The sequence below is a fragment of the Canis aureus genome, chromosome 1 (genome assembly GCF_053574225.1).
Source record: "Canis aureus isolate CA01 chromosome 1, VMU_Caureus_v.1.0, whole genome shotgun sequence".
NCBI lineage: Eukaryota > Metazoa > Chordata > Mammalia > Carnivora > Canidae > Canis > Canis aureus.
The window spans coordinates 119,697,681-119,718,350 of NC_135611.1; the positions used below are offsets into that span (position 1 = coordinate 119,697,681).

Genomic DNA, 20,670 nt, shown 5'->3' on the forward strand with positions numbered 1-20,670 from the left:
CCAGGAGCCACACTTGAGCTACCAGGACCTATCACCTGGTGATGCCTGCCTGTGAGCACATGGCTCTGATGGGTGACAAGGAGTACCACTCGGCCTAGGCCATATGGCAATCTCAAAAACAGGACTGTCTGGAAAGGCATGCAGAGTTCTCCATGGGGCTTGACCAGCATGCATGCAGCCTCTTTCTCGTCTGTTTGCCCAGACAAGGAGTTTAGGGAACCCTGTCCACACGGGTCAACACCTTTCATGGCATTCAGGAGGCAGGAGGGCAGGGGCGGGGCTTATGACTTCCTGAAATTTTCTACTTTTCCTTAAGTTACACTGCCCTTGGAATTCTATCAATTCCATTTTCCCACCAGTTTCAAATGCAATTCTTTATTTTTTTTTTTAAGATTTTATTTATTTATTCATGAGAGACACACAGAGAGAGGCAGAGGGAGAAGCAGGCACGCTCCCTGTAGGAGCCCAATGCAGGACTCGATCCCGGAACTCCAGGATTACACCCTAAGCCAAAGGCAGATGCTCAACCACTGAGCCACCCAGGCATCTCTGCAACTTTTTTTTTTTTTTAATGGAAATAGCCCCTTACGTGGAGCTTGGATTTAAAAGATGAGTGATTGGGATCCCTGGGTAGCTCAGCGTTTTAGCGCCTGCCTTTGGCCCAGGGCGCGATCCTGGAGTCCCAGGATCGAGTCTCACGTCGGGCTCCTGGCATGGAGTCTGCTTCTCCCTCTGCCTGTGTCTCTGCCTCTCTTTCTCTCTCTACGTCTATCATGAATAAATAAATAAAATCTTAAAAAAAAAAAAAAAAGATGAGTGATTTAAAAAAAAAAGATCAGCAATTAGATATTTTGGGTAAAATGTGATTACCAACTGTAATTTCTAATGCAGAGTATGTTTTCCTGGACAATCACTAGTAATTATACTGTTGCTTTTTGAAAACAGAATTTACTTACTTTCAATTGGTAATATAATAACTTAGATTACATAGCAGCAAATATTTTAAGTACTAAACCAGTAAAAAATTTAAAAAATAAATTTTTTCCTTACTTTCTTAGAAGATAAAGGTTTAGAAGCCAAGGAAAATCCATCCAAAATTTTGCCAATGTATCGAAGATCTTTCTCTGATTCTACAAAATGATGTCGTTGATTAATTTCAGAAGCAGAAAAGATTAGAATAAGACAAAAGACGTCAGTTTTTTTAATCTCCAAGAACATACATACTACAAGTCACACGTGATTATCTCGCAGAGATAGCAGTAAAGGAGAGGGAAGAATGGCAGTAAAGCCCTCACACCTCTGTTGACTCAGTGACTGGCAGGCCGCCCCGCAGCACCCTCAGCTGATTAGGTGGCCCCGGATGTGAGGCTATGGCTCTCCATGACAACTGCCTCAATGTTGTTTTTAGAAAAATTACTTAGGTCTTAAGCTACGCTTGGGGACACCAAAGAATATACTCTGTGGAGTAAAAGATCTTAAGAAAAACCATCAAGGGGACAAGTATGGTTAAAAAGAAAATCATAACCATGAGGGAGTCATTCCTAAAACCAGGCAAGGACCTAGGGGCAGACTACCACCCCCCCAATTTCCTTAGCAACCATCCAAAGGAAGCACAGAAGGCAATACAACCAGGTCAGCCAGTAATCTAATCTCGTTCAAATTAAAAGGTACTTTTGTCTTTTCCTCAAACGAAATTCTAACAAGAGCTAAAGATCACTCATGGAACAGAATGACCAGTGCCCTGTTGCCTTGGAGCCAGGGATCGGCCATTGGTTGCGGAGATAGCCTCATGGGCAGGGGCTCTTGATTCTCAAGGATTTCCTGAGCACAGTGGTTATGTCAAAAATCCATAAGCACGGACTGCATTTTTCTGTAGCAAAAAGCTCCTTCTGCACGAGTACTGTGAGTGCTTACACAAGCTGGCTAGCTGGTCTGAAGAAGATGTGGCCACGTGCTGTGCAGATGGGGCTGAAGCCCTGCAGCCACGTAAAACATAGCCCAGCCCTGTAACTACCCCTCCCCCACAAAGTCATTCTTTGCAGCTCAACTCATGTGGAACTTTTGTACCAGCTTCTGAAGTTCTTAAAATTCTCCAGGGTAATTTGGGATTAATTTTCACACTCCGGGCACCCCTATGGTTATAGCAGCATTATTTACAATAGCCAAACTATGGAAGCAGCCCAAGTGTCCATTGATAGATGAATGGATAAAGACATGGTATATATATACAATGAATATTGCTCAGCCATCAAAAAGAATGAAATCTTGCCATTTACAATAACATGGATGGGGCTAGACTGTATTATGTGAAGCAAAAGAAGTCAGTCAGAGAAAGACAAATACTGTATGATTTCACTCATATATGGAACTTGAGAAAACAAACGAGCAAAGGGAAAAAAAAAAGAGAGAGAGAAAGAGACAAACCAAGAGAGAAAGAGACAAACCAAGAAACAGACTCTTAACTACAAAGAACAAACTAATGGTTACCAGAGGGGAGGTGGATGGAGGGATGGGTGAAATAGGTGATGGGGACTGGGGTGCTCAGGTGACTCAGTCGGTTAAGTCTCTAGCTCTTGGTTTCGACTCAGGTCATGATCTCATGGGTTGTGGAGTCAAGCCTCATGTTGGGCTCCACATTCAGTGGGGAGTCTGCGTGAAAATCCTCTCCCTCTGCCCTTTCCCCGACTTGCATGTACTCACCCACACCCATGTATGCTCACTCTCTCAAATAAATAGATCTTTAAAAAAAAAAAAAAAGAAAGAAACAGGTGATGGGGATTAAGGACTGTACCTGTCGTGATGAGCACAGGGTTATGTATGGAATTGTTGAATCACTATATTGTACACCTGAAACTAATGTTACACTGTATGTTAACTAAACTGGAATTAGAATTTGTTTTTTTTTGGAATTAGAATTAAATTAAAATTTAAAACCCCTTCATACTCTTAAAATTTTTGTTTTCATTTAAAGCCCAGCAATTTTACTTTTATGAATTTATTCTGAAGAAATAAAAAGCAAATGTGCAGAGCCACAGAATATTTATTATAGCCATATGGATCATGAAAAAAAATAAGAATAGTTTAAAAATCAACCATGAAGACTGACTAAATTTAGATTCACTCAGTGAAAAACCTTCAAGTCAAAACTATAGAATTTGTGCCTGGTGTGAGAAGAGAAGGAATAAGGGGAGCCTGGGGAGGTCAGACTTGACGAACGGAAGGGTGGAATTGAGTCAACAGGCCCAAAGGTGTTATATAAAGAAAAAGCCAGGGATTTGGCCCAGGAGGCAAATTTAAATATATATATATTTATTATAGTTTATTAACTATTATATAACTAATATATTAGTATTATGTAATTAATATATATTAATAGTGTGTTGGTGCATTAACATAACCAATAATTAACATGTTAGTATAACCTATGATATTATTATAACATATTAATACACATCTTTTTTTCTTCTTTTTTTTTTTTTTTTTAAAGAGACAGGGTGGGGAGGGACAGAGGGAAAGGGATAGAGAAAGAATCTTAAGAGGCTCCACACCCAGCACAGGGCCTCCATTTGGGGCTCCATCCCACGACCCTGAGATCATGACCTGAGCAGAAATCAAGAGTCCGACTGACCCACCCAGGCACCCCATACATTTTCTTTTAAGTTATAAAATTACATAGTATTAGTAGAAAATTTTGAAAATACAGGTAACTAAAAGGAAGTGGTAACACCAACTAACATTTAGGTGCACACTCTTCTAGCATCTTGTGTAAAACCCTAGATTCTTTTTTTGGTGATGAGGACAGAGGCCACTGACACGTAGAGAGTGCTTGCTATGTGCCCAGGATTTCTTAAACCATTTTCATACTTTAACATGCCCATGGGTGTGCCACGGTCATGCCCAAGTCCAGGCAGGGATGCCGAGGCACAGGGAGATAAAGCAGTCTGCCCAAGGCCGTAGATGACAGGGCCGGAGTGGAGGCGGTCTGTCTTCAGAACGTGTGTTCACAGACATTAAGCAAACTACCCCTAAAAATTGTTTTGCGCCTCCTTTTTTTTCTGCCAGACATGCAAAATAGGCATCCTTTGGGAAGTTACGCTTCTATTACTTAGATTATTTCAACACGTATGCTTCAGATGTATTTTACAGTTTGATCAGATTTTACGTGAAGACAACTAGAAATCTCTATACACTGTTTTATCTCGGCAACCACCTCCTTACTTCATTGAGGTGCTTCTTACTATTATAACCAAAGAAGAGCAGCATTATTTATTCAGTCTTTGGGCAGGTACTGTGCCCAGCATGAAGTTATGCCACTTAATCCTCACAATGACCCTCAGAGTGGATTTGATCCTCACTTTACAAATGACGCCCAGAGAGGTCATAAGCCTCACCCAAGGCCCAGCTGTTGAGCAGCAGACGGCTGTGAGCCAAATTCAGTCACATGACTCCAAATCACATGCTACCCACACCTTCTCTGGAAACACTGAAATACTACTTAGAACCATAGGATCTGAATCCCTATAGATTCTGACCAGAAATCCAAGTTGTGTTGAGAGGTGTCCATCTCCTCACCCAAGAAGAGCGGCCTAAGAGCCAGGGACTCGAGTAAGGAGACAGGCTGGGTGCCAAGTTCCCTCCTGCTGCGGGTCCCCACACCTGGCCTCTGGCCTGATGCTTGAGTTGGCCTACCTTGGCCAGCTGGCCAGGGCCTCAGGCTTCCCTCTGACCCCGTGCTACCTCTACCCTGCAGCACAAGCTCCTGGCCTTATACCTGCTCCCTCCCGATTCCAGCCGTCTTTTCTCTCCTTACTTTGACCTTGTCTCGACAACTGGCTCTGGCTCCGACCCAGTCTACATCTACCTTTGCCTTACACCCCCCTCCCCCGACTGAGTCTCTCTTCTCCTCACTTTGTTTCTCACCCTGCATCTTTCACCAACAACCCAACTCCACAGAGGCTGACACTCCAGTGTTGGTTCTGCAACCCCTTCTTCCTGTAATACCCCGACATTTGGTCCTATCATCAATTGTGAATCTACGGGATTACCTTTCTGATTTTTATATTGCCTGGGTGCTGTCCAGCCATAGAGTCCGTCTCCGGGTTCCTCATCCTTCAAAATGGTGTCATACTTGGATAAAGTTTCTGTGGCATAGATGTCATCATCTTCCTCTTCCAGGGCACCAACACCAAAAGCCTTCAAAAACAAGGTTTTGAACTGAATAATTACAGGTTTTAGGGTGTGTCTCCACTGAAGGACAAAGCTACTTTAAGGATGTGATTGAACAGACCACATTAGCACCACAAGATCACCAAAAGAGAAGTGGAAGACCAGCTTAACACACAGACTCAAGTCCTCTTAGAGACACTGGCCAGAAGTGAATGCCATGCCTCCAGTGCTGGAGCTCCCTCTGGGCCCAGCAGCAGCTACAGGTCTGGGTCCCAGCACAGGGAGGGGTGGAGAACACAGCCGAGCAGCAATGCAGTAGGAGAAGAGGGTCTCCAAAAGGAGAAAGGCAGGATATTCATCTACTGCTCAGTGTGGCCTGGGGCCAGGGCTGGTGACCAAGATCTGAAGGCCACCACTTCTGGGATCCCTGGGTGGCGCAGCGGTTTGGCGCCCGCCTTTGGCCCAGGGCGCGATCCTGGAGACCCGGGATCGAATCCCACGTCGGGCTCCCGGTGCATGGAGCCTGCTTCTCCCTCTGCCTGTGTCTCTGCCTCATTCTCTCTCTCTCTCTCTGTGACTATCACAAATAAATAAAAATTAAAAAAAAAAAAAAAAAAATGAAGGCCACCACTTCTGAAACTGCTATTGTAAGAACTCCTAATCTTTGTGGAACGTGGCCTCTAACAAGTATCACTTTTTGTTAAAAAAAAAAAAAAAAAAAAAACCTGGGGAAAGAAAGGTAATGACAACACTCTAAATGTAATTTAAGAAAGAGCCTCTGAATCAATTTGAGAGCACAGGCAATCAATGAAAGCTCTCCATCTCCCTAAAGGTAAAAAGCCAGCCTCCCACGTGAAATGTATATTCATGTTTCCAACCTGAGTCATGCAGCACTAGGAAACAGTCTGAGAGGCAGTAAAATCTGGACTTGAACTTGGGAGAGGCAGATTGCAATTCAACTATTAACTTAATCAAAGGGGGAGGTGTGGTTTTCTGCTCGGCCTCACAAGGGTGTGAGAAAGCAGTCCTCAGTCCTAGAAACACACAAATTCCAAGAACATCAGGTCACAGGATGTCAGCAGTACATATTAAAATCAAGAAGGTGGGGATCCCTGGGTGGCTCAGCGGTTTAGCGCCTGCCTTTGGCCCAGGGCGCGATCCTGGAGTCCCGGGATCGAGTCCCACATTGGGCTCCCGGCATGGGCCTGCTTCTCCCTCCTCCTGTGTCTCTATGTCTATCATAAATAAATAAATAAATTTTTAAAAAATCAAATCAAATCAAATCAAGAAAGTGGGCGATCCCTGAGTGGCTCAGTGGTTTAGCGCCTGCCTTTGGCCCAGGGCGCGATCCTGGAGTCCCAGGATCGAGTCCCGTGTCAGGCTCCCGGTATGGAGCCTGCTTCTCCCTCCTCCTGTGTCTCTGCCTCTCTCTCTCTCTCTATGTCTATCATAAGTAATAAATAAATAAATATTTTTTAAAAAAATCAAGAAGGTGTGCTTGACAGGTCTTCAGAAAAGACTGAGGAAAACAGAACCACTTCAAAGTCTCCATGCAGTCAACGAATAATGAGCACCTACTATATACATAATATGATGTGAAAAGCATTCTCATTCATCAGCGGTGCCATGTTCATGAAACAGAAACTTTTACCTGGCCTGAAATTCCCAATTTCCTTCCTTTATTCACTCCAATCTCTCCAAGAAGATTGCTGGTCCCTTGGGATCCCCCACCGAAAAGATTAAAATGTTCTCCCGAAGTTCCAAACAATGCTTGGTGAGGATCCAGACCCTTGTAAGCCAGTCCATGCACATTATCTTTAGGTGTGAAATCCACAGGTGTGACGTCTTTGGGGGCAAAGGTCACATTTTCAGGCACATAGTCATCATCTTCCTCCTATTCACAATGATGCAAAAGTGGAATGAAGGTGACTCACTGGTGCATAGTCCTGTAAATGCTATTTTCAAATTATTAATTCCAAACAGAACATTGACCAAACTTCCATTCCCTCTATCAGAAATCACTAAATCAAGTTCTTGATACTAACACAAATAATAACACCACTTTAAGAATCTGACAGACTTGGGATATCTAAGGTGTTGGCATGTTGCTGAATACATTCTCTGACGTGAAGGTAGTTTTAGGGTAGGAGTGCTTCACTGTAATGGGATCCAACTGATTTCTAACATCGTTTGGACCCTCAAATTTCATGTTCGTAAAGTAACATGTTTCGGTACCAAACTCGAGGTCAGTCATGCCTTACCATACCTCAGATCCTTCAGAGCCTCCGGGGGGTAGTGCACAGCCATAGATTTTTACTCCAGGATCTATAAAAGCGATTTCAAATACATTGGTCATGAGCCACAGAAAATCCAGAAACCTGACTTGCTGACACTCTTTAGGGGTTCGCGACAGCCCTTATGAAAGGTGCTCTGGCTTTACGGTCAGAGTCTACTCACTCAGGAATTGTTTTCACCAGCCCCTACCCCATCCACACTCCGCAATAATGTGCTCCACAACTAACCACTACCGCCCCAGCATCACGGAAAACCTGAAGGAAACCGTTACTGCCTCCAAGAGTTCCTTGTCTGGCTAGAGAGATCAAGGACAAGAAACAAAATAATCCTGTTAAACTGTGTCACAGTTTTGACAAGAGTAAGAAACAGCTTCACGTGGTGCTAGCAGGAATATAAACTAGTACAATTCTTCCAGAAGGCCATTATGTGTGACACACAAAAAAGCCTTAAAATACAGTTGACCTAAAAAAAAAAAAAAAATACAGTTGACCTTTTGGGAATGTAAACTGGTAGAGCCACTGTGGAAAACAGTATGGATTTTCCTCAAAAAATTAAAAATAGAACTACCTTATGATCCAATAATTCCACAACCGGTATTTATCCAAAGAAAACAAAAGCGCTAATATGAAAAGATACATGCGCCCGTATGTTTTACTGCAGCTTTATTTACAATGGTCAAGATATAGAAGCAGCCTAAGCTTCCATCAGTAAATGAATGGATAAGAAAAATGGGGTATATCTAATACCCAATGGAATATTACACAGCCATAAAAAAGGATGAGATCATGCCATTTGTGACATGGACAGACCCAGAGGGTATTACACTAAGTGAAATAAGTCAGACTGGGAAAGACAAATATCATATGATTTCATTCATAGGTGACATCTAAAAAAAATAAATGAACAAGTAAACAAATAGCAGAATCAGATTTATAAATACAGAGAACAAACTGATGATTCCTAGAGGGAAGGGGGCAAAACAGGTGAAGGGAAGTGGGTGATATAGGCCTGGAGTTACAGAAGGAATAAGTCACAGGAGTAAAAGGCCTAGCATTAAAAAAAAAAAAAAAAAAAAAAAAAGGCCTAGCATAAGGAATAGAGTCAATATACTGTAAAAGTGTCGCAACAGAGGTAGCTATGCCACAGAGCACAGCATAGTGCAGACTTGTCAAAGCACTAGGATGTACAGCTGAAACTAATGTAACGTTGTGTATCAACTATACTCAAATTTAAATTTAAAAAAAAAATACAGTTGACCTTTGAAAAACACAGCTTTGAAGTGCACAGGTCCATTTATACACAGAGTTTTTACAGTACCATTAATGTAAATATAGTTTCTCCTCCTTCTAATTTCCTTAATAACATTTTCTTTCCTATGGCTTACTTTATTGTAAGAATATAGCATAGAATACATATTACATACAAAATACATGTTCCTTGACTGTTTTTGTTATAGGTAAGCCTCCTGGCCAACAGTTAAGTTTTGACAAAGTAAAAAGTAACATGTGGAAATATAACACTGTATGTTAATTATACTTGAAAATACACAAATTAATGTTACACGTGGTTTTCCACTGCCCCCAGGGTTAGTGCCTCTAACCCCTTTGTTCAAGAGTCAACTGTACACCCATACTACTGGATCCAGCAATTTTATTTCTAGAAACATCTAGCCATTAAAAAGTATACTACGGGGGCGCCTGGGCCTTAAGCATCTGCCTTCAGCTCAGACCATGATCCCAGGGACCTGGGATGGAGCCCTGGGTCAGGCTCCCTGCTCAGCGAAGAGTCTGCTTCTCCCTCTCCCTCTGCCCCCCACCCACCTGGCTCATGTTCCTTCTCTCACTCTTACTCTCTCAAAAAAAAAAAAAAAAAGTATGCTACAGAACAGATGACAATTGATAGACATACCAGGTTTTTGTCGGCGTGGTCTTCTCTTTACTCGAGGGCCGATTCCTTGTCCTTCCTTCCAACCCATTTTTCTTAGCAATTCAAAACCAATAGATAATCTAGGATATCAAGACACTGAACGTGAACCTTCTCTTATAATCACTAGAGGACAGTAAGAAATAAGCAGCCTCTGAGTCCCTGTCTAGCCAACACCCAAGTCCTGCCTGAGCCCTAAACACAGCCCGCCCTGCTCCACCTCAGAACTGCATGGCCCTGCTGATCCGGCCACAGCTGACTGGATTTGGGTGCACACTCGACCTGGGAAAGTTGATCTGATGCCCTCTCTGCTGGGCCTTTGGAATGGCCACCTGGGGACTCTAAATGGTCCTTGTCTAGTCTGTGATCTAGAAAACAAGAAGTCGGGATGCCTGTGTGGCTCAGGGGTTGAGTGTCTGCCTTCGCCTCAGGGTGTGATCCTGGGGTCCCAGGATTGAGTCCCACATCGGGCTCCCCGCATGAAGCCTGCTTCTCCCTCTGCCTGTGTCTCTGCCTCTCTCTGTGTCTCTCTCATGAATAAATAAATAAAATCTTTAAAAAAAAAAAAAAAAAAGAAGAAGAAGAAAGGAAGGAAGAAAACAAGAAGTCTGAAGCTGTCACATCAGGCCACAGGCCCAGGAGCAGAACAAGGAGATTCATAGAAAGAGAGGATAGAATGAGGCAGACAGGAGAGAGCCCTTAAGGCTGCTGAAGGAAAGGGTGGGAGGGAAGGTACCCCAGTTCCTAACAGCTCACCAGCCTCCACAAGCCCAGCAGCACAGCTAGTCATTGGAGCTCTAGAACATACCATGCAATAAAAGTGCAAGATCCTTTTGGCAAAAACTCCTTTTGCACTCCAGCTAGGTTTCTCCTACTCGTAACCAAACTATCTGTAATTAAGATCATTATATGTATGCAAAGCACTGATGCCAAGATCAGAAAAGTAAGAATTAAATTCTTCTCACTTTGGGACGCCTGGGTGGCTCAGTCGGTTAAGCATCTGTCTTTGGTCCAGATCATGATCCTGGACTAAGCCCCGCATCGGGCTCCCTGCTCAGCTTGGAGTCGGCTTCTCCCTCTGCCCCTCCCTCTGTTCATGCTTATTCTCTCTCTCTTTCACATGCTCTCAGATAAATAAACACAATCTTTCAAATAAATAAATAAATAAATTCTCACTTTGCTGGTGTTATGAGGTCATCAAGCAGAGTAGCTCCAGGAATGGGGGCAGTAGCAGCTGCTAACTGCCTGGCCTTTTCTCGTATTCTATCTTTGGTTTTGGAAGCAAAATCATCCGTGGTAACAATTGCTTTAGGTGCTATCCCAAATTCACTAAGATCCTGAAAAAAAAAAAAGTTCAAACAGAATTGCTTACATCGTTTGGTGATTAACCATAACACATCACCTAGCTTTATTTCTTTAAAAAAAAAAAAAAAAAAAAAAGTTTAAACTACACAACTATTGAGTTACCTGGCTGGCTCACTCAGAAAAGCATGCAACTCTTGACCTCAAGGGTCATGACTTCGAGCCCATGTTGGGTATAGAGATTACATAAATAAATGAATTAACACTTTAAAAAACAAATAAAAACTACACAACTGAAGTAGGAATCAGTGGAGCAGCTGACTTTACATCTGACTTTGGAACTTCACATAAGCTAAGGCCAGTGGTGGAGCACAAGGCATGACAATAACCACTCGGTGAGGTCACATCAGGTACAGCCAAGCTAGGAAGACAGGAAGTAATTAAAATCTAGTAATTACTTCTACAGTAAGTAAGTATGTTCCTCTTGGATGATATTTCAAAGGTCAGAGTGCAGGGGGCAAATCTTAGAGTCACAGCCAACAAGCATTCCTGAGCACCTACGTGCTCCTTTAAGTGTGTTTGCATTTCCTGTTGGCTGCCTTTCACTTTCCAACACCCAGTGCCTCTTCTTCTTTCCTCACAGAGCCCTGAAGCTGTGTAGGCCCCTGCCTTCCTCCGTGCTACCATGCACTCCTGGAGCAGGGTCCTGGTGTGCATGCTGGGATCAGAGAAGGGTTAGGGAGTGGAGGTTCATGTCATTTCTATGACAGTCCTTTGATCCCGTTTTCTTTGCCAAGTACTGCTTTAAGAATGAGCACATAAAACAATCTGCCCGGGGCCCCTGGGTGGCTCAGTCACCGTCCGACTCTTGGTTTTGGCTCAGGTCATGATTTCAGGGTCGTGAGAGCGAGCCCCACACTGGGCTCCCGCTCAGCGGGGGGGGTTTGCTCCAGATTTTCTCCTTCCCTCCCTCTCTCTCTCTCTACCTCTCTCTCTCCCCTCCCTCCACTCCCCACACACTCCCCTTCTAAAAATAAATAAATAAATCTTAAAAAACAAAGTGAAACAAAACAACAATCTGTCCAAGCAGATGTGAGGGAAAATCCACAGCAGGACTCATGTGAATGGTTTCCTTGCTCTCAAGAAAAGATACAAGAGAAAAGTCTTCCTTCCACTGGCTAATGCCCTCGCAGATGTGCCATCAGGAACTACTGCGGCCACCTTGGGACCACAGGGAGAGCTAATGTAAGAAGCTGACTCACACAAGATGGCTGAGAAGGGACGACTGACGTGGGCCTCGCTGACATATAGACTTCTCGCAGCATGAGTCACGTTTCCTTATACATTATGCTAGTCAAAGAGGAAGAGGACCTCTGCTTGCCTCTTCTCTGCAGCCTAAAGCATGTTAATATAGTGTTTTATTTAATCTTTACTGCAAATGAATCCACAAATGGGTTTTGGTTTAATTTTAGAACAAAATGGAACACATCCCTAGGCCAGCAGGAACTTCCTCACCAGCCCTCAATTACTCCTAAGAAGTTGGTGGTCATCATTGCTTTAATGATGTAGATGCCTACATGTGGCTCCCTTTCATTCCTTCCTGGTCTAGTTGCTCACTGTTCCTTAAATTGCAGGGGGCACAGCAGTTACTGTGTAGGGCTATAGACTCAGCTCCATGGATACTGCACCTTGGGGGCAAATGGAGCTTTTTCAAAGAAACTTGCCTATAAATAAATTTCCTCTCCACTCTTAACTTTAGAAACTGGCCCCAGCATAAGATGTTATCCCAGTGAACAAGAATCCATTGATGTACAGAGCACACTAGTCCAAATACCTAAAAGATAAAGCCTGGCAAACAAAGAAGGCATCGTCCACTGAACTTTCCGGGGGGAGTAAAGGTGCTGCAACAGCCAACTGCACACCTCCCACTGGCTAAGTGGCAGTTAAAGTTCTGCATACCCACCTCTTCATCCATAAAATCTTCCGGACCAAGAACAGATTTGTCTGCTCTGTTCTGTCGTGAAGACACAAAGGAAGAGGGTGTCCATCCTTGAAAGAAAAGAATTAGAATATTACAATTTTGGTTTATAACTAAATAATTAAATAATAATGCAATTATGAACCTGAAACCCCCAATACCTATAAACTCTTAGCTCCTTCCCATCTCCCTGGTCATAGACATAATTAAGTGACATAAACATATCAATGCCCCCATCTCCTGTTGTCAGAACTTAGTAGATGCCATGAGGTTTCTCCCTAAAAATATGGAACCAAGAGAAATGAAATAATTACACTGAAATTGGCATTCTTTTCACAAGCAGATGTGTGCAAAAAAAATGCAAGGCCACTTTAAAAAGCAGGACCACTCTGAGACCAGCAGAACAGCCGTAGACACCAACTTGTTAACACAGCACAGAAATACCAAGTCAGGGTGCACGAGTCAGCTATGAAAGCGTGGCTAGAACCGGAGTCACAGAAGCAGTGCAGACAACATTCAGGGTGCCCTGGCCCAAGGACTCAACCTGGCTGGTCTAAGGGCAGGCAGTGCCCATCCCAGGTCCCCAGTTCCGTCACACACCTGAGTCCTATAACTACCACTCCTGCTCCCTGTCCATGGCCACCAAGCTTGAGCCACACCTACCGTGTGAGGCACTGGAGGTCAAATGTATCTGTAACCTTCTAAGACACACTTTTTTAGTTTGCTCTAAGACTGACACACCTCCCTTCTGAAATTCTACAAGAGTCTGGTGGACCTAAGAAGGATGGAAGAGACCTATTCTTGGCCAGTGGGTGGAGCAGGTTTCTGGGCAGGCCTGGGAGACATCCCTGGGGTATCCAGGAGTGAAGATCAGCTCTTCCAAGCTACAGCCTTCCTCCACTTTGGATTTCTGCAGTCTTCGCCCAATTTCTGCACAGTCCTCCTCATGGTAAAGAGATACTCCAGTATATTAACCTATCCCAGTCTCCCTGACAATCATTTGAGCTGGTCTTATTACAGTAGACGGCACAGCTGTAATTGCAACAGCCAGCACTGGATTAGTGTTCTTCCTTCGTCATAAATCCTACCATCATTTTTAACATTTTTGTAAGTGTGCTAACTTAGTAGTGCCTTAGTTAACTTTTGCCTCTCCTAATAATAACGCTGAATATTCCATAGAGCATTTCCATCTCCTCTGGAGTAAAGTGTTCAAATACTTCGATCATTTGATCTTCATACATTCTGGACATTGAACTTCAAACCACTTTATTTACCCCAACTCTTTTTCTTACACGGCTTTTTGTTCTTTCTTGCACTGCTTTTCTCATCTTTATTTTACTATTGGTCTACATAAGTTGTTGTATATCTATAAAAGATGCGCCTGATCTCGTTCTTAACAATTGCTACATGAGTTACTAGGTTCATCTTTCCCTCAGATCTGACACGGAAAGCAATGTTCTTCCAGTTTCTATGTGCAAACATTTCAAAATCATGCATTACTTTAAACAATGCAGAATTTATTATACTGTATAACGTGAAAGCTTTATTTTATTTTATTTATTTTATTAGTATTTTTTTTAACGTGAAAGTTTTAACTGATTTTTCTTCAGGTCGAGAGCATGCACTGACTGGTGCTGCGGTGGGCCCTGGGGTCAGGAGAGAGCGGCTCTGACCCTCAGAGGCCTCATCTATAAAGCAACAATGATACCTGTCCTCCTCAGTCACTGAGTCATGTGAGACGAAGGTTCCCTGAGTTAATCTGTGTAACAGCACTTTGTGTGTAGCAAGATGTGATGTAAAACGGAAGTCATTATCATCATCTAGCCATCTGGTGAGAATGTATCTTTGTTTTTTCTTTAAGTAAAAGAAAACTTTCACTCTCAGGTTGTAATGAACAACATACCGATAGACTGCAAACATGCCAAACACTGAAAGAACACAAAAGTCTAAGGTATATTAAAATGTTTAAAGAAGTTTGGTTTTTTTTTTAAAAAAAAAAAAGGGAGAGGTGGAAGAGGGGGAGAAACTGATGATATTTCAGTCATTTGCTTCAGTGATATTAGAGCCATAAGCGGGAAAATCATACCTTCCTTTGAACCAACAGTGTTGAAGTACCCAGCAGAGAAACCTCCACTAAAGGCTCCATGAAATCGTTTATACCTTCCTTTTTCATCTCTGACAGTCTGATCCTGAAGGGGAATTGGTTTCTTTGGTCTTTCACCTGAAAAAAATATTTTGAATGAGAGAGAAAGGGTTGGGAGATTAGAAAAATTTAGGGAAAATGTCATTTCTTTTTTTTTTTTTTTAAGACTTTATTTATTTATTAGAGAGAGAGAAAGAGAAATGAGTAGGCAGAGGGAGAGGGAGAAGCAGACTCTCCATTGAGTTGGGAGTCCAACTCAGGACTTGATCTCAGGACCTTGGGATCATGACCTGAGCTGAAGGCAGATGATTAACTGACTGAGCCACCCAGGTGCCCCTGAAAATGTCATTTCTTAAACATAATGAATTGTTTTCTTCTTGTAATTTCAAATATAACCATTTTTTCAAAATATTTATTTATTTATTTATTATTTATTTATTTGAGAGAGAGAGAGTACATGCCAAGGGGGAAGGACAGCGGGAGAGGGAGAATCTGAAGCAGACTCCACACAGTGTAGAGCCCGATGCAGGGCTCGATTCTATGACCCTGAGATCATGACTCAAGCTGAAACCAAGAGTCTGAAGCTCAACCACCTGAGCCACGCAGGCATCCCTCAAAAAAACAACTTTAACTAAGTTTTTAATTCCTAGACTTTACTAGCTTATATAGTTTAGAAAGTAACACGTTGTATCAAGCTTCTTTTTTTATTTTTATTTTTAATTTTTTTATCAAGCTTCTTTATAGTTCCAAGACAATTATAGATATCTCTTATTCATATTTAGACATAACATTTTAGCAAGAATGGACTGATTCCCACTAAATTCCATCACATAACTAAATTACATGGTGGTGGGAGGTGGGGTTTCAAACAGATGGAGGTAAACTCTACTGGTAGCACTGGAGGCAAGTCGCTGGGCTGGCACATGGCATGCAGAGATCTGTGACAAAAGGAACATTTCTGTATCTCTTCTAGAACTTCAGAGCATCCCAAGTCCAGATTTTTCACTTGATATTGCCCATTCTCCCCAAATCTTAAGAGTTTCTGTATTTCTTGCAATCTCCTGATTCCATAGTTAGTGCTCTTTAAACTTACTCCTTCTCCTGCTCTGCTGAACAGAGGTACGTCGCTACAACACATAAGCAAAAAGGAACTTAATAAAGTCCAAAAGTTCCTTAGGTTTAAACTTCCAGGCACAAATTACTGCCTAATTTTATCAACTACAAATCAGAATTCTGAATCTATTTAAAACAAAAAGTAACCATCAAGTTATTTTCAAATACTCAACACAGAAAGCAAGTTATATGGCAGTTAAAGGCACAGAGTTGCGAGTCACAGCACTCCCACCCCACCTTCACCAGTACCAGGACTTCAGTCTGACTTTTCTATGCCTCGATTTCCTCATCCATAAAATCGGGGTAATGCAAATAGTTAATAGTTATTTCATACAGTTGTTATGCAAATTGGGGAAGATAATGCCTATAAAGCATTTAGCAAGAAGAGAGATACACAATAAAGTAATAAAAATAAAATACAAGCTGCCATTATTATTATATACAGAAGGTAAGCCCATGTGTACCTGTTTTTTCAATAATTAAGCCAGTTACTACTTTTGGAAGATGGAACAAAAAATAGAGGAACTTCTAGCCTCAATCCTAAATTCTTACTGGTAGCTTGTGAGGTCTTTAAAGTCATTTCTGGAGTATAACCCGCAGCAGGACAGTCAAGAGCTCAGGTCCTGAAGACCAGGAGAGCTGGGTTCAAATCCCCCTACCCTACCACTTGCTAGCTTTGTGAACCCGGCCAAGTTACTCGATCTCTCCGAGCCTCAGCCTCTACAACTGTAGAAGTCGAGTAATAAACAGAACCTACCTGCTGGGGTGGTGCACACGCAGAGACCTGGGCATAGTGTCCAGTCATAGTGAAGCTCAGTTAATACCAGCTCCAATCTCACTTCACTCTAAAAAGCTGAATGACAACCTGGGTCCCATCATCCAAGATTTTCACTGTTTCTAAGAAATGCATTACACACAATCCACCACCACTCGTGCACCTGGCATGATTCTTAGCTAAGGTGGGGTTTCTCCACTTCACTATTTATTGGCAGTTTGTACTGGATAATTCTTTGCTGTGGAATGTCCTGTGCACTGTAGGATGTTTAGCAGCATCCCTGGCCTGGAACAGCAGATGCCAGCCAGTAAGCATTGCTCCCCCACCCAGCACGACAACCCAAAATGTCTTCAGACATTGCCAAACGCCCACCGAGGGGCAAAATCAGCCCCGATTGAGAACCACTGGGTTAAGGTGAGAGGGCAGCACCTGCCGCGCTAGGCGCTAGGCGCTATTCTTGCCCAGTTCTCAAGGTGCTCTTAATGGGGACGGGGAGATAAGATCTGCAGACAGCTAAGTGGAACCTATGGGGGCAGATAATGAGGGCCAGCCAGCATGGCCAGCCGGCTCCCATAGTGCTCATGAGGAGGAGGCGCCACCTCTAATCACATCAGGAGAAAACTCCAGGCAGGAGGTGACATTTTAGCCAGGCCCTCTTATAATTACTGCTACTAATAACGACTAATCCCTTCCTTTCACACATATTATCTCATTCATCATACCTGATAAGGATGCCCTGATTAAGTAACTGCCGTAATGTCCACAGCAATAAGCACAAAGGTGAAACCAGATCTCAGTTCCGCTTCCAAGCCAGGGATACCACCCATACTACCCTTCGCATGGAAGCAGCCCTGTACTAGACCCTGGGTGTAGAAAACTAAACACAACTCTGTCCCTGTTTCCGGGCTTATGTACCTACGGGTCTGTGTGTGACAGTTGGCCACTGTCTCTTAACCAGTAAACCCTTCTATCAGGGCCAGCAACTTTAATTAAGTAGTGGAGTCCCTCCTCTACCAATGTTTGTCCAACCTGTCACTAACACTTCAAAGCAGAAGCACAAGTGATTATTGGTTTGGTGTGTTATACTGTAAAGTGTACTCAGTGCATTTACACTTCAAAGTGCATAGGAAACAATGACTCAATCTTCAAAAACTGCCAATGCTGAGAAGTTATAAAGAATGATCTTAGACCCAGGTGGGGGAGGGGGGTGGTCTACAAACCCAATTTCAAAAGCATGATAAGGCCATTAGGCTTCATTTCAGATTCTGTGCATCATTGAAGAGGAAAAATTAGAAAAATGTAGGTCGAATGGTTGATGGCTTACAATATGTCACTCACAAGGAAACAGGTGTGAGACCAGAAATACAGAAATGTGTAAATGGCTGCCCAACCAGGCTGGGATAACCTCCATCCGTGCATACTTAACCCCTGCCCTTTTCCTGCGTAATGACATCTAACCGGTTTTCAGGGGTCCCACCCTGCCCTCTCAGGCTTCTCTGCCAACTTGTGTAGACTATTTCCTGTCTACATCACTTAAGTCAGCACTTGCAAACCTTGTACTTTTGTTCTCAGCTAGATTTGAAACTCCTCTAACATAGGATCTTTGGGATGCCTGGGTGGCTCAGCGGTTGAGCGTCTGCCTTCAGCTCAGGTCCTGATCCCCAGGTCCTGGGATCGAGTCTCACATCGGGCTCCCTGCATGGAGCCTGCTTCTCCCTCTGCCTGTGTGTCTGCCTCTCTCATGAATAAGTAAATAAAATCTTAAAAAAAAAATACAGGATCTTTGTCAACAAATTGAGATCATGAGGTAATGCGTTTGCCAGTAAAGCTGATGTGATCTTAGCTTGTATTCGAGAACTACAATCTAGAACGAAGGTCATACTAATGGTAGCCCTGCTCTACCCACACTCTGGTCCCATAGTTGGAGGAAAGGCTCCGACACATTGAGGTCTCAAGGACTTTTAACTGAATATATTAGAGGATGTCGATAGACTGTAGGACGGAGTTGTCTTAGAAGAAATGCAAGAGCTGTCTTCAAACACAGAAGAAGCTTTCAGGAGACTAGTGTCCCTCTGTGTTTTGTAAGCAGAGGGTAGAAGTAGGGCCAGCGTCTGGCAAAAGTTGTTTTTTTTTTTTTTAAGATTTTATTTATTTATTCATTCAAGACAGAGAGAGAGAGAGAGAGGCAGAGACACAGGCAGAGGGAGAAGCAGGCTCCGTGCAGGGAGCTGGATTGCGGGACTTGATCCCGGGAAGCCGGGGTCACGCCCTGACCCGAAGGCAGATGCTCCACCGCTGAGCCACCCAGGGATCCCCCCAAAAGTTTCTAATGCTTAGAACTGCTTGTAGGGAACACAAGGGTCATCAGTGGATAGTACCTAAGTACAACTGACCTGACAAGATGTGGTCAGGGTGGGAAATAAGATCCGAAGCACAGGAGGCCTGCAAGGGACTCCTGACCACCTATGTCCTTCCCACAGGGCTAAGCACTGCCATCAGCCCTTACTGGGCGCTCAGCACGCCGCTGAACAAACCAAGCCATTAAGGGATCAGAACGGAAGCACACATGGGCGAGAGCCTTACCTCCCCTTGCCCCCGCCCCCACGTCCCACCAGCAAGTCCAGTCCGCTCTGCCTTCAACCCAAACCCAAACCCAAACCCGGACCACCACGTGTCCCCGCCACCGCCAACACCCCAGTCCAAGCCATCCTCGGCTCCAGACTTCTGTTTACCATCTCCCTCCTTCGGTCTTGCCCACCACCCCCAACTCACCTACCCCCCCCCAAAATCTTAATATTGGGGAATAATCATACAAACGTACATCTCTCCCTCGTGTAAAACCCCGCAATGGGGCAGCCCGGGTGGCTCAGCGGTTGAGCGCCTGCCTTCAGCCCAGGGCGTGACCCCTGGGTACCGGGATCGAGTCCCACATGGGGCCCCCCGCATGGAGCCTGCTTCTCCCTCTGCCTGTGTCTCTGCCTCTCTCTGTGTGTCTTTCATGAATAAATAACTAAAATCTTTAAAAAAAAAAAAAAAACCCGCAATGGCTCCTCTACACGGAGCGGAATCCAAGACACCCCAGACGTGCGGAGCAGGTGCAGCCCCCGCCTCTGACGTCATCCCCGCCCCGCCCGTGACGCCATCTCCCCGCGCCTGTGACGTCATCCCGCCCGCGCCGGCGGCTCCACCCACAGCGGTCTCCGACTCCGGGGGTTGTGCGCTCGCGGCTCCCTCCACCCCACCGGCCCCCGGCTTCACGTCCGACCTCGGTCGTCCTGGCCGCCCCCACCCCACGCGAGCCCGCCCCGCCCTCCTGCTTCCCGGCCCTCCGGGGTCTCCCAGCCGCCCCTGCAGACCCTGAGCCCGCGCAGCTCCCGGGACCGCACGAGGCGCGGCACAGGGCGGAGCGCGTTTCCGCCGAGCCCGGGGTCTGTTTCCCGCGGAGCCCGGCGGCCAGTGCGGCCCGCACCTTCTTCCAGCGGCTCCAGGCCTGTCCCGTAGCTGACCAGGTCCTCGTCGCTGTCGCTGTCCGGCGCCGCCATCGCGCTCCCTCCCGGGCCCCGCCCCCTCGCGACGGAAGCCTCGAAGGGCCAAACCCCGCAGCCCGTTCTGCTCCGCGGAGCCGATGAGGCCCGGGTCTGCGCCGGGGCGTGCAAAGTCGTCGCGGGAGAGCCAGGCCCGGCAGCCGCGACGCCCCATCCTACGTCGGCAGGAGGTGCCTGGGACGAGCTGGACGCCGCCCCGAAGTCCCGCCGCGGGGCTGGCACTGGGGGACGTCGGCTCCGCCCCGCCGCCTGCACCTGTTGGCCCCCGACCCCCTCTCCCGGCCTGCAACCTCGCAGCCCACCTCCACCCCACCCCCACCCGCCACCTGCTTGGAAGGTGCCTGAGCTTCCCGGGGCGCGCACGCACGCGCGCTTTGTGCAGGTCGCTCCTAGGCTGGCACAGGTGCAGTCCTCCCAAACCTCTGCAAGG

The 20,670-nt window shown here is 45.0% G+C and overlaps 1 protein-coding gene across 1 annotated transcript in view; it reads right to left on the bottom strand.

Annotated features, from left to right (window-relative positions):
* The window catches only part of GPATCH1 (G-patch domain containing 1), a 42,294-nt gene extending 21,978 nt beyond the window's left edge, over positions 1-20,316 (bottom strand). The window contains exons 1-9 of the mRNA XM_077855955.1: positions 20,165-20,316; positions 14,751-14,885; positions 12,650-12,735; positions 10,561-10,721; positions 9,370-9,467; positions 7,433-7,491; positions 6,818-7,060; positions 5,046-5,193; positions 1,051-1,130 (exon numbers count right to left, since the gene is read on the bottom strand). Of these exons, the coding sequence (XP_077712081.1) occupies positions 1,051-1,130; positions 5,046-5,193; positions 6,818-7,060; positions 7,433-7,491; positions 9,370-9,467; positions 10,561-10,721; positions 12,650-12,735; positions 14,751-14,885; positions 20,165-20,237 (1,083 nt within the window). The 5' untranslated portion in view covers positions 20,238-20,316. The remainder of the gene's footprint in view (positions 1-1,050; positions 1,131-5,045; positions 5,194-6,817; positions 7,061-7,432; positions 7,492-9,369; positions 9,468-10,560; positions 10,722-12,649; positions 12,736-14,750; positions 14,886-20,164) is intronic.
* Positions 20,317-20,670: the final 354 nt, after the last annotated feature.